This window comes from Fusarium proliferatum (genome assembly GCF_900067095.1).
Source record: "Fusarium proliferatum ET1 genome assembly, contig: FPRO_scaffold006, whole genome shotgun sequence".
Lineage (NCBI taxonomy): Eukaryota > Fungi > Ascomycota > Sordariomycetes > Hypocreales > Nectriaceae > Fusarium > Fusarium proliferatum.
Genome location: NW_022194795.1, coordinates 190,107 through 206,233, shown reverse-complemented (window position 1 = coordinate 206,233; position 16,127 = coordinate 190,107). Strand labels below are relative to the sequence as shown.

The 16,127-nt window shown below is 48.6% G+C and overlaps 4 protein-coding genes across 4 annotated transcripts; 2 read left to right on the top strand and 2 right to left on the bottom strand.

The window, feature by feature from the left end:
- Nucleotides 1-1,023: 1,023 nt before the first annotated feature.
- Nucleotides 1,024-4,837, bottom strand: FPRO_09143 (related to importin beta homolog Kap119p; the record flags this gene model as incomplete). The annotated part of the gene is made up of 8 exons (XM_031232504.1): nucleotides 1,024-1,232; nucleotides 1,279-1,402; nucleotides 1,453-1,628; nucleotides 1,678-3,539; nucleotides 3,597-3,781; nucleotides 3,843-4,318; nucleotides 4,403-4,481; nucleotides 4,748-4,837. 8 exons carry the CDS (start codon nucleotides 4,835-4,837, stop codon nucleotides 1,024-1,026), a joined length of 3,201 nt encoding a protein of 1,066 aa, XP_031082434.1.
- Nucleotides 4,838-8,263: 3,426 nt separating this feature from the next.
- FPRO_09142 (uncharacterized protein) lies at nucleotides 8,264-10,115 on the bottom strand (the record flags this gene model as incomplete). Its single annotated transcript, XM_031232503.1, has 4 exons — nucleotides 8,264-8,941; nucleotides 8,991-9,359; nucleotides 9,409-9,995; nucleotides 10,049-10,115. The coding sequence occupies 4 exons, from the start codon at nucleotides 10,113-10,115 to the stop codon at nucleotides 8,264-8,266; spliced, it is 1,701 nt and encodes a 566-aa protein (XP_031082433.1).
- A 2,111-nt stretch (nucleotides 10,116-12,226) lies between these two features.
- Nucleotides 12,227-13,039, top strand: FPRO_09141 (uncharacterized protein; the record flags this gene model as incomplete). The annotated part of the gene is made up of 1 exon (XM_031232502.1): nucleotides 12,227-13,039. One exon carries the CDS (start codon nucleotides 12,227-12,229, stop codon nucleotides 13,037-13,039), a length of 813 nt encoding a protein of 270 aa, XP_031082432.1.
- A 2,168-nt stretch (nucleotides 13,040-15,207) lies between these two features.
- FPRO_09140 (uncharacterized protein) lies at nucleotides 15,208-15,795 on the top strand (the record flags this gene model as incomplete). The annotated part of the gene is made up of 1 exon (XM_031232501.1): nucleotides 15,208-15,795. The coding sequence occupies one exon, from the start codon at nucleotides 15,208-15,210 to the stop codon at nucleotides 15,793-15,795; it is 588 nt and encodes a 195-aa protein (XP_031082431.1).
- Nucleotides 15,796-16,127: the final 332 nt, after the last annotated feature.

The window sequence follows — 16,127 nt, the reverse complement described above, 5'->3', positions numbered from 1 at the left end:
CGCCAGCAGCTCCCTCGACATGAATACAAGACTCGAACTCTCCATTCACATCCCTCCCTGAGGTTTCAACCGCACTGGCGGGATGACAGGCTAGGAAATCCATCTTCGGTTCCACCACGACCACCTTGTATAACAGAGTATTGAAGAGGGTATCAAAGAGAGGGTATTGTAAATGGCTCGGCCAAAAAGAAAAGTACCTACCAATCTACCTAAGGAGAGGAGGTAGGCCCTTATTGTTAACTGCCCACGGGAAATGACAGACTGACTCAAGTCTTTGGAGAAGTTCGACGAACCTACTTGTTTCACCAATAGTACAAGACCAGCCTATTCTTTTCTGTCATATTCAACATCACGAGACCAATAATTATCTCTCCCTTTTCTATCATCTCTAATTGCCGTTATAAGCTAACTTTCTGTGTTGTACCACTGGGGGAGAAGCATACTTACCCCTTCAGCGCATCTGAGGAAAGCTGTCTATGTGATCATGTGGCAGAGTGAGGATAAACGATGGTTTCGAACCAAAGATGGAACTATCGATTGTATTTACTTGTTTGTTTGTTTACCTTTAAACTGTGACTGCTCAGCTCAAGAGATCACCTCTCCTTTTTGTCTCGTGACTGCCATCTTCGTCCTATCTCAGCTTGCACTCTCAAATCAAATGGACCTCTTGCTCGCTTCATCCGCAGTCTCGTCGTCGTCGGCTCATTTTCTCATTTCTCCTCAGCACAAATTTCCCGCCAAAAAGACACCCTCATAAAATGCTTCGCAATCCAGCTCCCCTATACCAATCATACCCACGGCACTCTTTGGAAGGGGGTCCTCCAGTAGGTGGGCTCATCGTTGTTTGCACGTTCTAAATCTCTTTCTTTTGGTATGGGCTCAACACATTTCTTCGTCTCCGGGGAATCTTTACTCCTGCCCTGACATGAACGAGGAAAGGGATATAACAAAATGGGGGCAGAAACAACTCCAATAACTCAGGTCACTCGTGATACGTGTACGACATCCTTCAACAGCCATCCTTTAGCTGGCACCGCCGTTAGGGGCGCTGAGGTTGGCCGCCATCGCAGCAGCCTGTTGTTGAGCGAGAAGCTGGGCTTGCTGGGCTTGCTGCACCTGCTGTGCCGCGATCTCATCGGCCTTGACCATTACGGACTGAATCACATTCTGATCATCAGCAGTGAGGTGTCCAGCCAGGCTGCTGTAGAATTGGGGTTGCTCTTGTTGCATTTCTATCAAAGTCAGCAATGTCCAACAACGAGTAAAGGAATGGCTCACTCATTAAAGTGCCGCGGAATAATTGATAAGGCTCAATCTTGTCAAGTGGCGACTCAAGAAGAACAGAGTCCTCGCCAAGATCGTCCTCCTCAACATCGTCAATCGCTCGACTAAACTTCTGGGCCTTGGTTTCGTTAGCATTATATCCTAGTGATTGCGTAGGATTATACATACCTCCTCGTTCAAGAAGTTAAGATAAGCAGTGCTCTCGTCCTTGGATTCGTTAGTCTCGCCTGTCTCCTCTTCCTCCTCAGCGTTCCAGTTGGCCTCGTCGTCATCCCACTCATCTTCCTCGCCATAGTCATAAGTGGACTCGAGGTGGAAGTCGTCACGAAGGGCCTCATCGCGATCTGTCATCTGTTAGCTGTAACCCAATGGCACAAAGGATATGAAACTTACTCTTCTGAGCGGCAGGGAGGGAGCGGAATAGTTCAGTAATGCCTTGAAGCAATCTTGGCCAGCCAACGGAGACACTGGATGGCACATGCTCAGGGTTCAGACTAAGAAGAGCTGAGATGGCAACAATGCAAAGCTTCTTGTCGTGAACACGGGTAAAAGAAGTCATGCTGCCGAACCAGAGACTGAAGAATCGGTTTGTCCAGCCCTTGTTCTCGAGAACCTGAAGGGTGAGAAGTGGGTTGTAATGGATCGAATTTATAACCATCTCCATGAGATGGATGCGGTAGCTCTTCACCTTGACATCTTGGTTGGCGAGGATGCTCATGGCAATGTTGATGAAACCCTCAACACAGCTATCAATCTGGCCCTTCAAGCTAAGCATCATGGCCTCGGCCAATTTGCAAGCACATATCCTCTCGACACCTCCCTGAATACTGTCGGTGAACATATCAGCGACCATGGAGTAAAGGGCCTGAGTGTACTCGGGCTTCTGAGCGAGCTGGGGAGCACCAAATTGGACAAAGTTATCCAGAGCAGGCAACATATCCTCGAGGTAGTACTCAGCACCGGCCTTGAAAGTAGTGTGAATCAACTCAAAGGCCTGCCACATAGTGGGAGAGATAGACTTGGCGGCGAAAGTGCAGCTGTCGATGATTTCGAAAACTTCGTTATAGAGATCGTAAAGCTTGTTCTCCAGGGTAACCTTGATGACGGGCATAAGGACAGCCTCAATGTGGAGCAGGACGTCAGGGGTGCTCTCGAGTGTGAGGATCAGAGTTCCGATAGTCTGCAGGACACCCAGAGCAGTAATGCTCTTGTCGTCATACTCGTTGTAGAGCTCGCCGTCATCACCAACCTTGCTCTCCTTCTCGAGAAGCTCGCGCACAATTCTCATATAAGTGTCCCGGAGCTGCTCACTAAGTGCTACGGCAAAAGGAGTGAGCTCAGTGGCGAAGACCTCCACAAAGTCCTCCATGACATTGGCGAGCGCATCGATATCAGCCTCGTTGGCAAGCTTGAGCAACTGCTGCATAATCGTGGGAATGTTTTGTTGCATGCTTGTTCGAATGACATCATGGCGGATAAGAGGCTGGAGAGCGAGAGCGGCCGTGACACGGACTGGGAGAGCAGGGTCGGCCATGCAGTCCAGGATGTGTCGGTAGATAGTAAGGAGGTTGTTCTGATCTTGGAAGTTGAGCTGCTCGAACTTCTCGATGGTGTCGCAAGCACGAGCGCGGAGGTAGCCCTGTGGGCTGGTGAAGTCGGGGAAGACATAACGGACGAGGAAGTATTCAACCTGATCAGCAATGGGGCTTTTCTTGCCCAGAATAACCGGTGCCAGGGTAGCGATCATGCGCAGAGCACCCTCCTTGGCAATATGGTTCTTTTGATCATCCGCAGCCTGCTCGTACTCGGTGACAACGGCGTTGACGAACTTGAGAATCTCGAAAGTCTCCTTGCGACGGTTCTTTGTGAGGTTGACAAGGAAGTTCGTAGCGGCGACATCAGGAGCAGACGCTTCCTCGAAGTAGTTCAGCTTTCGGTGAAGGTACTCGTCGGGCTCATCCTCGAACTGCTCGACATCCTCCTCGGTAAGGCAGAGGACAGGGAAGACGAAGTGGGTAACAAGGTTGGTAAGATGAGGCTTAAGATGTGTCCACATCTCCTTGGGTCGTACGGACTCGTCGAGGAAGACCAGAGTATAGGAAAGGCAAGGTCGGCTGAGCCAAGAGGTTTTGGCAACCCATTTCTCGATCTCTTGGAGGTAGTGCTTGAGGATCTCGGGGGCAATGTTCGCGGTGAAGTCCTTGGCAAAAGCAAGTGCGTCTTCGCCCTTACCAGGACTGGCAGGGTTGCCATGTCTGCAAATTACATGTTAGCCAGAATCACCGACGTTCAACATGTGCAAGCAGTCCTACCGAATGAAGAGGCGGTTCAGGTTGAAGAAAGCCCACTTCTTAGCCTTCCACCAGTGATGCTTCTCACGTTCGTGTTGATCACCCTGCATAGCATTGGCGGGACAAGCCTTGGAAACCGTGTGTAGGAAAACAGTGCACCAAGCGATGTTGGTGTCACGTTGTCGTAGTGAAGGCGAGAGTTCCAACTGCGAACAAGGTCAATACGTGGCTCACAAGCAAATATATCACATCCAGGGGAGTGCGCACCCATGTCGCATGCTTGTAGGCCTTGAGGGCCAAGTGAAGCATCTCACCAGCCTCATCGCTCTCCTGGTTCACCAACTCGTTGCAGATGGCGAGAAGACGGGGGAATGTTGCCTCCACAATCTTGTCAAAGTGTTGTCGGTCATCGCTGTCGGTCGACTTATAGCGGAACGCACGGCAGATGGCGAGCAGACACTGCAGACCAGCAAGAACGGAACCGGGGTTATTCGTGTTTAGAAGCTCGACGGTGAAGTCCATGAACTTGGGCCAACGGGCGGGGAAGTCATATTGGAGGATCCGTTGGAGGACGGGAATGAGCTGCTGGCGGACGAGGGTTTCGGACGTAGCGAGAATGGGCAGAAGGCGGTCTCGTACACGAGCCTTCTCTTCTTCAGGGATTATAGCGGTGGGGGGGTCGGGAGAGTACCCCTCATTATTGTACCATGAGCGATTGACACGGTTCTTGACATAAATCACGGCTGGAGTGGAAGTTGGTCAGAAGTGAACTGATGAGGGAGCGCACAAACAGGCTGGATAGAGGGCACGAGAGTTGGTAGACATACTCGAAAGGCGGACGCTAGCCTCCTGTTCGGCTTGTAAAATATCGAGCAGACATTCGAGAAATCCGGGCTGTTCTTCAATCTAGAAAGGCAGACGGGAACAAATTAGCATCGTGGTTCCTTTTAGAATTGGAGGCTGGCGCAAGGGACACAGCTGCACAAAGAGGCATCGGAAAAGGAAACCCAAAGTTAGGTGGAAGAGAAGCCAGCCAGCCATCGCATCAAAGAGCAGAGCAGAGCAGAGCTGATGGCTGGAAGATTCTCTACCAATACCCAAGCACAAAAGAGTTCCGTTCCCTCGACCACCTTGACCAAAGACGCAAACACAAAAACACACGCAGGACGCACCTGTTTCAACTGAAGCTCAGCACGCCTTCGACTGTCTGCATCAGGGTCCAAGCTAGTAGCGAGCAAGGACCTCACAGCGGCGGGATCCATGATGAAGGGTGGATATGAAGAGAAGTCGACGTCGAGGCCGAGGGGGATGGGAGTGTGAGGTTGGAAGAAAGGCGGACGAAAGAGGCGGAATCAGGATCTGTCAGGTCTGGATAAGGATGGCGAGCGACAGATGGCGGGGCATCTAGAGACAAGAAAAAGCAGCCAGGCCAGCTAACTTTAGTCCACAGTCCACAGTCCAACGACTACGTACGAGACCACGGTGTGAAGCAGAAGGGGTCTCAATAGTCGAGCGAGCTGCTGTGCTGTGCTGAATTAAGTTGACGCCTTGGGAATGCGACAGCGACTTTTGTTGATCAAGGTTTTTTTTTTGGTCCCTTGGTGCTTTTTCCTTGGAAAAAAAGAGCTGAAATATTAGGTCCCGATGGACGATGCCAGAGGCCCAAAAAGTTGTACCTAGTCGGCAGAAAGTACCACCAGGGCCGTCCGTGAGGTGTGTGCGAGTGTCTAGGGGCTCGAAAAGATGGGAAATGGGGGTTCTGATTGGGGCCGGGTAGGGCTCCAGGCCAAGTTACGGTACGCGGTGCGGGTTTGTGTGTGGGACACAATTCGATCACTCGGCAGCGGAAGCCTTCATCAAAAGCTGGAGACGACGTCGGGGGACGGAGTCGAATGAAGTCAGTCAACGAACGAACGAACTGGAGGAGGGCACACTTTTTGGTATGTAACAGCAGGTGGGTCAGTCTCTTATTTTTTTTTTAACTTTTGTTCTTTTTCGTTACTTCGGCGGGTATAATAACGAGGATTGATGTTATAACGTTCTCGCCATAACGTTTCTCTGATGAAAGTATCAAGAGAATAGACACGATGATGATCAACGGATGGTTTAGATAAAAGTCCAATCATTGGACGACTCTCATATACTGCCCTGCAAGAGGCATTGATGTAAGGGAGACACATTCACTGCTTACACAAAGTCAAACCCCTTGAAAATAAACAGAAAAAGTCACAATGACAGGCAGCTGAACGCATGCATGCATGCACCAGAACATAACATCCAAGGCAAGGCCAATTGTGGCAGCTCAAATGCAAGGGTTCTCACGTTCAACACACTGCTACCAAACAAGCCTCCGAGTCAATGGCAATCCAATTACTCCAGGTACCTAACCAATGATTGTGGTACCTCCCGACGCACCAAAACTTGGCGATTGGGTCAAGTACCATAAGCACCGAACCCATCCACAGCCACAGCCAAAGCACCTCGCAGGGCAGCACGAGTATGCCACGAGAAATGCACGAGGTCACCCATGGCAAAATGGGCGATCACCTTTAGTTTTAGGTAGGGTCGGGTCAGGCGTGTCTCATTTCAGAGAGGCCAAACAAGCGCTTTTCCCAGGAGACAACAAGGTACTAACCTATGGATATGTTGAGGTAAAATTACTAGCACCTGGTGGCATGTCACTGATACTACAGGCGTGAATATGAAGGAATCACTTATCTCAGGCTCTGTATGCATACTCTGTAGTAACCTGACAAATACCCCCACGATAGAAGGACCGTCATAACAACAGGGAGAAAACCCAAAAACAACAGACCAAAACAACCAAAATAGGTAGGCAAAACAAATCAAAGAGAGAGGGGAAAAAAACCAGTCAAATTGCAGGGTCCAACACCATAATCACTAGTGCCCCGCCATTTCTCTCACCGCTTTTGGCTTAGATGCAGAAACTCCAAATCTGTCGGTTCTTCAGCGGGCCTTTGAGACGTCACGATTGTCATTTCTTCATTTCAAGGGTAGAAACTTCTCTACATCAAGCATGACATGATTCGAATCTGTAGAATTTGCTCTATATTCTAACACTCAGTTGTGGCCACTCTCCACCGTTGCATGAATTAATGGCGGCTCAATAGTTCCAGGAAGAGGTTATTGTGAGACATCGGATTGGCTGCATTTGCATTAACCTCATTCATGCCGTCGGGAAGTCACCTGAACAGTCGTAGAAACTTTGCAAACCCCCGTATGTCTTCGAAGCATTAGGTATCTTTACTCTCAACAGCACAATGTCCAAGCAGTTCCCCAGAGAGAGCTAGGCAGCGAGCTCGAGCCACACTGTGGCATCTCGAGGTTGGAGGCTGGCCCTCCCCCTCATACACCAAAAGACATTGAAGTGGTGACCACCACCACTCCATAGTCCCCTCCCACAACACCTCCAAAGCCTATTAATTCGCAATTTCATAACGACTCTCCGGTTGAGATCCTCCCAAAGTTCTTCACCTGGTAAAGTACGCTAGAAGTAATCTCTGGCTTGTGCTCCAATCGGCAGAAAGTCACCTCGACAACGTCTGCCAGGTTGACAGAGCCACCAAAGAAGTCCTCAACACATTATCTCAATCTGGGGATCGGAGACATCGTGGCCAATGGGTCGAATTGACTCAAAGACCCCGAGGGGAAGGACTGCGAAAAGCAAGGGCGCTGACGCCTGCAGGGGCATCGCTCCCGTAGTATATTTGTCCTTTCTGAACCTCGAGGTAGGTCAGCCAGAACCCATGTCGTCTCGTGCATTCGAGTAGCATGAGCTTGGCAGATTTCTCTGCCTTTGCTTGTGCGGACCTGTTCCTGTTAGCTCTACTGTGGGTATTAGATATGGTTGAATAGAGCTCACCCCAAGACCGCCGACAACTATCGTGGGCAGCATATATATAAGAAATATGCATATAATAAAGTGACGGAGTCCAAAGAAACATATATTACTGACGAAAGACAAAGGAGAGCGCGAGTTTTTTACTCGGGTTCCTGCAGACTCCTTTCTATAGGTACTTATAGTATCTAACTTGATATGAGGGAGGCAGCCCTTTTCTCTTGCGTAACAATTATGCGCGATGGTTGCTTGCTTGAATGCGCCGTATGTAAAAACATTGAAATCAACTAGGTAGTCAAGGCTGGTAGTAACGAACCATCTCTGTTGGGTTCTTCTTGGTCTAAGACAGGAGTATACCGCATCTATCTTCCTCCTACTCGATTGAAGAGTGTTTAACTACTGTATTGCTACTGCCTCCAAATTCTGGTGATAATCAACTGAGATGACTTCCTGTTTCTGTCTATAGCGAGTCCTCTTTGGAATCGGCTTGCAGCACCACGATAGTAACGAGTTTGCAAATAGCTTGTTTGGTATCAAAATAGTTCCAAGCCCGGTCTGAGGACGTCTAAGTAACGTTGACATGCACAGATGGATTCCTGTAGTAAGACTGGAAGTAGAAAATCGCATTATGTGGTGTGCAGCGATAGCTGTCTTCATGAAGTGATAGCAGTGGGCGGAAGACTGCAAATGGCGATTGGGCGGCAAGTTTGAGGTAAAGAAAGTAGTTAGAAGTATTAGATACTAGTCCATTTGCCTTGATAGGTCTGAGTGTTTCGTTAGGCCATTCTGTCGATTTTGACAGTTACTGGTAGTGGAAGGGCTTGACTATTTAGTCGTTGAATAGTAACCATCTATCAGCATCTCGTGGCTGTAAGCTGCCCTGACCGTTGTAGAATACCTGACACTGTAGGGATGACCACCACCAGTGGAGTTCATCTGTGAAGAGAACCTCGAGACAGTTGATGCCAACAATTGTAGGATCTGTTCCATCGCGTATAATTGGTTCAACCCGGGAAAAGGAGATCTCGACAAGGCGAGGATGTTCATCGATGATTCCTGTGGGATCATACTCAAAGCGTAGCCAGATCCGGTCCTGTTTGCCGACATCGATAGGAGGCTCAAGAGAGTTCAATCGTACTTCACCAAGAGCCTCTTTGTGGCCGTTGGTATATGCGAGAAGGAGACCAGAGATCCCACGCTTGTCTGGAATTTGGCAGACTGTGATTTCGGAGAGACCCTTTAGGTTGGCTGACGAAAAGAAGAAGAGCTCGACACAATACCGAAAGTCTGGCATTGGTGGCACAATAGTGGTAGGGTCAAAGGGCTGGACGCCTTGAGTAACGGGACTGGGATCCTCGAATGCTAGGCCACCAATAGCCATAGATGACATAGAGTCGTAATAAAATCTGCAGTTATTCATCGCTGGTGTAGATGCTAGTTCCCAATCAAGGTCTGGGATTGCACCTACGAAACCTAGGAAGACCTCTCGGCCTTTGCTGGTCCGAAGCTATAGTCTGTCAGTCACTTCGTAGCATGACACAATATGAGATACTCACACCCATCGCATCGCCGTTGCCGTCAATGCATCCCCACCATATCTCCGTAATTGCCTCGTTGTCGTCGAGGGGCGTAAAAATCCACACTGCATCCTCGCCTGTCCGAGAGTAAGGGGCCAGGGACTTCTCGTCAATATCATGACTGTGAATTGCCATGATTGTGTGTTCCCAATAAGTCGATATACCGCTACAAGACCCTTTCAAGATGACAGGTGCCATTCGCGCCGGATATGAGCGTGGCTTTCCAACCCAGCGGATCGCGATGTGGTGGGTTGGAAAAGGCCATGCAATCTGGTGATAACGAGGTCCTCGCAATGATGTACAGAAATTGCAAGGGCTTACTGGAGACAGGCTCCGAAGTTTGACGCCCTGTTTGGATATTAGATAGTAGGTTTTCTATCGTGAGTTATAAACTTACATCGTTAGTTGCCATGATTAAGCATCTTCCACATGGGATGTAGATGGCTCTCCACCATATTCCAGCAACTTGGTCAGCTTGAAAGACTTGGTGCAAGTCAGTAACTACCATTTCAACGACACCGAGATGGTTCTCGGCAATGTGGACGACATGCGCCGTTTCCCCAGGATCAAGTGCAAACAGTTCGGATGATTTGCCTGGCTGCTGCTCCTGACCGCTCGACACAGACGCAACGTACTTCCGTCCTTGGAACAAAGAGAATGTGACATTAACTTTGCCCTTCAGACCAAATGTCGTACGGGAAACCCTGCGAAGCATAGACTCGTTCTCTCTCACTATGTAATGTGAGACCAAGTATTGGCCAATGCCTCGCAGGACTTCCGACGTCCTGCTGAGTTCCTGCTCAGCCTTTGTTTCGCCCTGAGCGAAACAAAGCGACAGCCCTTCAGCAATCATTGCCTCGGCCCATCTCGTGACCCTCGCGTGCTCCTCCTGTCTTGCTGGGGGTTCAAAGTTGAACTGGTGGATTCTCTGCATGGCACGCTGTAAGTGGCCTAAGCCAATGCGTCCGCAATCTTCGTGCAATTCTATAGATATCAGTATTAGTTCTCGCTTCAAAGTTGAAAGAGGAACAATATACCTAGGTCGGTCGCGTTGACCGGCAGGCCGCAAAGCCCGCAGCGCTTGGTTCTGGTCATATCACTCATCTTGTCCGAACTCTGGTGACAGGGCAAGGTTCAGTCTGCAGGTGTGTAAGAAGGAGATTATGTAAAGATTGCTGTTCCCTCAACCTTAAGAACGATAAAGCTCTGTAGGATTGTTGATTGGGAACATTAATTGACACTGGCAGCTTGGTGAGCAGTGAGTGGCAGGGGCGGATCCAAAAATCGAACAACAGCCCGAACAATTAGAACACAACATGAGGTACCGAGTCAATGATGTATCGTTCTCTTTTGTATATTTCACTAACTTGAACCAACGGCATGGTCACAATAGACCCCTTCATAAAGACGGCTGATATTGGCTGCCTGGTAGATTGGTAGGGTGACACAGACCCAACCACCTGAAAGCCAAAAAGTCCCGAGGTATTTGGCGGCGACTGGGTTTTCTTATCTGTTCTGTTTGATTTGATGTTGGTTGATGTGTACAAAAGGCTTAGCTTCTGCACATTCCGTTGCACAAACAAAATGTTTTGACTTTCTTTCTGTAGACCAAGTCCTTGTGCTGGCTATGGCAGTGTCTCACCCTTGTGGTATCTCTTTATATGCTTTGAAACAGAAGATGAATCGTTATATTTATCCGTGCAGCCCTGAAAAGGACCATTGAATTTAGTATTTCACCAAGAGACGTTAATGTATTATTGCAGCAGGAGCATTGCCTACTAAGTGACTCACAACTATCGCTTCTTCATCAAAATGTTCGGAACAGAGCCAGTTGTTTCATCAGCAGCATATCTCTGTGATTAATTCTATGACATGATAACTCAGATAGCCAAAACAGATGAAAAGAAATAGTTGGAGACATAATGATAGTCATCGAGCAACATCAGGCAAAAGCTTGTATTGATCTGGAACTGATTCTTTGGCCCTCCAACTCAGCTCTGAGTTGCACACTATTGGTCTTCACTATATATATATATATATATAAGGTAGAGAGAGAGAGAGAGAGAGAGAGAGAGAGAGAGAGAGAGAGAGAGAGAACTGATGGTTTTTTTTGGTGAGGAATAGGTTGGAAAGGAGGAAAGTGCTGAACTTATAGTCATATCCTGATGACAACGCTGTGATTTGTGTCTTCTTTGCCATAAGGGAATCTTGGGTGGTAATTTGATTTGCTCTGATACATATGGTGCTTTGCAACAGCAACTGATGTGTATCAAGACGCAAACGATTCGTGTAAAGGAAAAGTCTGGAAATTCTCTCTGTAAGCGATGTTGTTCTAAGTGACTGAGCATTAAACTTGACAAGGCATTCATTACAGGCAATGAAACACACAGTGATTCCACCAAATAAGCCAGAGATTTTCGGATTTATTTCTTCTCTGCATATGCACCCGGAAATTTGTTATGTATGCTCGCTCGTTTGCGTCTGCAGCACGCAGATGTGACAACCTCTCATGAGAGCAACTGACTCAGAGCAAGCAAGCGAGTAAGCAGACAAACCTTGCTCTGCATCTCAATCCCCGGTACTTCTTGACCTGCAAGCCATGTTTCAAACTGAGGAGCCCATGAATATTTGTGCTTGTATGTCAAACCTGGTCAAGCCATCTCTTGTTCGTTGTCGCATGATCTGATGTCCAATTTATTCGGATGTTTGCATCGTGTTACCAACCTACCTACTCACCGCAATTCAAAACCACGCGAGGAATACGACATACCAGGTATCCTACTGAATTATCGTGGTTAATTCTCACAGTCTGGCTACACCGGTGTCCAATTTGGAGGGAAGAATGCCCCTGCACTCTAGTGTTGGCAGCTATTTATTGGGTGTCTTAATTGAGTTTGCTATGGATGATGCCGCAGTCAAAGCGCATGAATGCTACGGTATCCAGCCAAAGAGAGCTCTTTTTTAGCTGCTTATGCTTTAAAGCCGCCGGCGACCATGAGAATGAGGCTGGCTGAAGTCGTTAGCGACAATAGTGTCTGTCAGCTGTTACATCAGTGGCTAATAGCTCGACGAGCATAAGCTTAAGGTCAGGAGGGAAGCAAGACATGGTACACAGTATAACTGAATCTTGTTGCCCCTCTTTCTATCACATGCTCGTAATAGCTTCTTGTATTCACATTCATACTGTCCTAATCATCGTGTAACTGGTGTTCAATATGGCTTCAGCTTCAGAACCACTCGCAAAAGGGACATATGCACCTTCGGGTCCAAACGACATACGCGGCCCCTGCCCGATGATAAACTCTCTCGCGAATCATGGCTATCTTCCCCGCGACGGCCGAAATGTTCGAGTTGAAGAAGTTCTCGCTGGCATGGACGCAGTTGGCCTCTCCAAGCCTCTCGCTGCTGCCTTTGCCAATCCCATCTTTCAAGAACGCGCGCCTTCAAAATTTCACGATGACCCAGTCGTCAAGAAGTCTCTTTTGCAAAGTATTTTGCTAGCGATCAGGGACCCTTGGTCTCTGTTGGGTCGATTTGGTATGCGCAAGCCGGGTCAGCTGGACTCTGAGGGTCACAGGGTTCTGAACTTGGACCAGCTCGGGTTACCCAACACAGTTGAGCACGATATATCTTTGACCCGCCGGGATCATCAACAAGGTGATAACATCACTCTTCAGAAAGACCTTGTCGAAGATCTCTTGGCGAGTTCAAAGGACGGGCAGACTCTTACTGCGAATGACCTCGCAGAGTTTCGCAAGAAGCGCATCGCCAGACAGAGAGAGGATAACCCGGGTCTTCAATACGGGTCTTTCGAACACGATCTTGCTTGTGCGGAGATTGCCCTGATCCTCAATGTCATTGGAACTGGTGATAGAGTGCCATGTAACTATGCCAGGGCCTTTTTGCAGGAAGAGAGACTGCCGATGCAAGAAGGGTGGAAGAGAGAAGAGTCGAAACTGGGTATAATTGGATTGCTCACCAAGAGAAACGGTATCAAGAAGATTATTGGTATGGAATTCAAGTCTTGATGTCAAGGTTGTCTCTCATTTTACAAGCCTTTCTTTCATCTTGTTAAACAATGGAGGCAATATTGATGGCCAAATTGGTTGGCTTATACAGAATGATAGATAGGTATCTCCTTATGACAACACCTCCCAGCACGACTACCTTACTGCCTCCACTCTTTTACCTACCTCCTCGGTGATGTTGTTCATCCAGGGCCCACCCGCTTTCAATTCCATGACAACTAGATCCATGGTCATTCTTTCCTCTTCAAGCTCCTTCCATTTTCTGACATCTTGACCGAGTGTCTCCGGATACCTTAGAAGTGGCAAGTGCAGATACGGGGGTTTCCAGTCACGCGGAGATCGTGACGGGTAGTTGCAGTTTCACCAAGGATGACTCCTTCCTGCGAGATGCAGTCAGCCATGACATTGGAAGGTTATTGCCTTAAATTCGCGCTTTCTGTAAGACACTTACCTGCAGTCAACCTTTTTCAAGGCCATGGAAGGTAGGTACCTCTAGGTAAGTTCCTTGGCCCCCAAGTACCTACCAGGTAGGTACCTAGGTCTCTGACGGGCTGTTTTCTCCTGCCACGACCCATCCATCTCATCGTCTTACTTCTGCCATCTCTACAGCTTCATAACCTGTCCACCAAGAGATAAACCCTTGCAACTCGTCTCATTTGCCGCCTAGTTCAAGCCTCTAAATTGCAATGCAAAAGGACTATTCGATCACAATGTTGAGCAACAAGACCCACGGGATACGGCATAAAATACCTTCCTAAACACTCGCCCTTCCACAATCCTCAAACTGTGCCCGACCAGCAAGTAAGTAGTATCCCACTATTCCAATAGAATTGAACATATAATACTAACACTGCGTTCGAAGTCAGCCAGCTCATCAATCGCAAGCGTTTGACGCCCGAACACTCCCATTTGAAGACGACCAATCGCAAAAACCCAAGGAAAGAAATACTAGGGTTTTGTCGAAATACTGAACGATGTGATCGCTCTGGGGTAGTAGGTTGTCCTCTAAAAAGATGTTTCACTCATCTGCTAATTGTCCATTCTCATTTGCACAATACATCGATCACTTTCTGAACCATCGTCTACATGACTGAATAAGGAATGAAGGGCTAGTGATCACTCCTATCCTTGAGTCTGTGTGAATCTTGTCAATACCTCAGCAAGATAGATCCAAGAAATGGGAGCATCAAGGATGTGGGCTCTTCTCTTTCTAACTCTCGTAGCACAACAAACACTCACCACAAGCCAGGCTTGTGTTCAGTTTGAGCTTGCGCAGCCACCCGACTCGCCTTCCCACACCGTACCGTACCGTGCCGTTGCGTATCATGCCGACCTTGACGCCATCGTGTCAAGCGACTTCACCGCGAACTATCTCTCCATTGCACAGGGCGGCCGAGTTTCCATACAAGGCTAGATATGTTGAACGCTCCGCTCTGTCATGCGGTTGCACTTGTCCTCCAGCGCACGTCAGCTTGATCCTGTACCTAGTGCAGAATCTCTCTTGTCTCCATTCCAAGCATGCTAGCTCGATATGCGAGTATCTATTATGAGCTTTGCCTGCAGCATATGCGTAACTCGACTCGACCAGGGCTTCCATGCTACGGGCAGGTGCTTGGATTCCTGTCCTGACACAGAGCTCTGGCTTCTATTGAACCTCGGGACGAGCAATAGGCTTGGACTTCATCACACAACTTACACAACTGCCCGCCCGATGCCGCGGGCTTACCTTTCGGACAAACCCACACACTTTTCGTTGGCCCAAACAGCATTTTTCGGCCTACATCCCCTGAAATATACAATGTGATCGACCACGTCCCGAATCAACACCACAAACAACCAACTCGGATCATCATGATTACTGTGGCCTGGCTTGCGGACACCCGCAGCCTTCGAAACTGAGCCGCCCGGTTCTCACAGTACCCTGATGATACGATACGCACGGGTTCGTACAGCCTCCAGACGACACTAACAGGGTTTGGTCAACTAGCTCTCTGCCGTACTTCCACGGCCAATTTTGGTGCTGTTGCTCAAGAATTGATACATAACCCTATATATCGAGAGGCAATCTCCTGCCAACTTGCCAGGACAAAGACTCACAAGACCTTCTTCGTCCCGTGCCTGCCCAGACATTCTAAACCCACCCTAGCGCCAATCCATATCTTGTCACAATGATCTTCCCAGTCAGCTCCGACTCTGCCCAGGCTTCCAGCCCTGATCCTATCGCCAATCCGCCAGCTCAAACCCCCGAACCAGCTCGCTATCAGGTTTTTCATATCCAACACTCCCCTGGCACTCACAAGATCTTCATTCCAACAAGCTCTCCGCGACCGGCAGGCTATCTCTATCATGTTCTGGAATCTTCAAACCCTGAACATACGCAGCCTAACATGACTCTGGTCTCGGATATCGTCGAGACTCTAGGTCAGGTTGGCACCATTCATGATAGCAGATGTGTCGGCTCCATTGCGTCCCAAGAACTCGACAATGCGTGCGCTATGATCAAGAGTCACCCAAGACCATTCGATCCTTACGAGCCTGCCAACGCTCCTGGCAGACCTGGCCGCTGCGAGCTTTGGGTCCTCTCTGTAATCGATACACTGCTTGGGGACGGCCTCCTCCAGCCGCTTCCGTCGGAGCCTACCTCTCGAGCCCATCAACCTCCAAGACATCATCACACATCTCACTGCACTCACCAACGCCTCTACTCGTATCATCCCTATCGACGAAGGAGCCGCCCGGCTTTGGACCGTCAGTGATGAATGCCAGATGCACCGACCCTGTTGCAAATACTTGAGGCAGCAAGGAAATGTGTTATTGCTTAACAAATGCTGGAAATTTGACGTGTACTTTCGCCCGAGGGAAATCATAATTTGAACGTACGGCAAACAGGAAGTAAGGTGTGGCCAACTCTTGTATTCATTCAACATACTTTTGCAACAATAATAAATCATGAGATTCAACTCTCCCAAGCATTCCGCCCCAAGCGAATAAGAAACAAGACTCATAAACTCCCTGTATCTGTCCCAAGGCACTATCAAGATTCAACAACCATAGGATATGAGACAGACGCAAAATAACAGAACGTTCA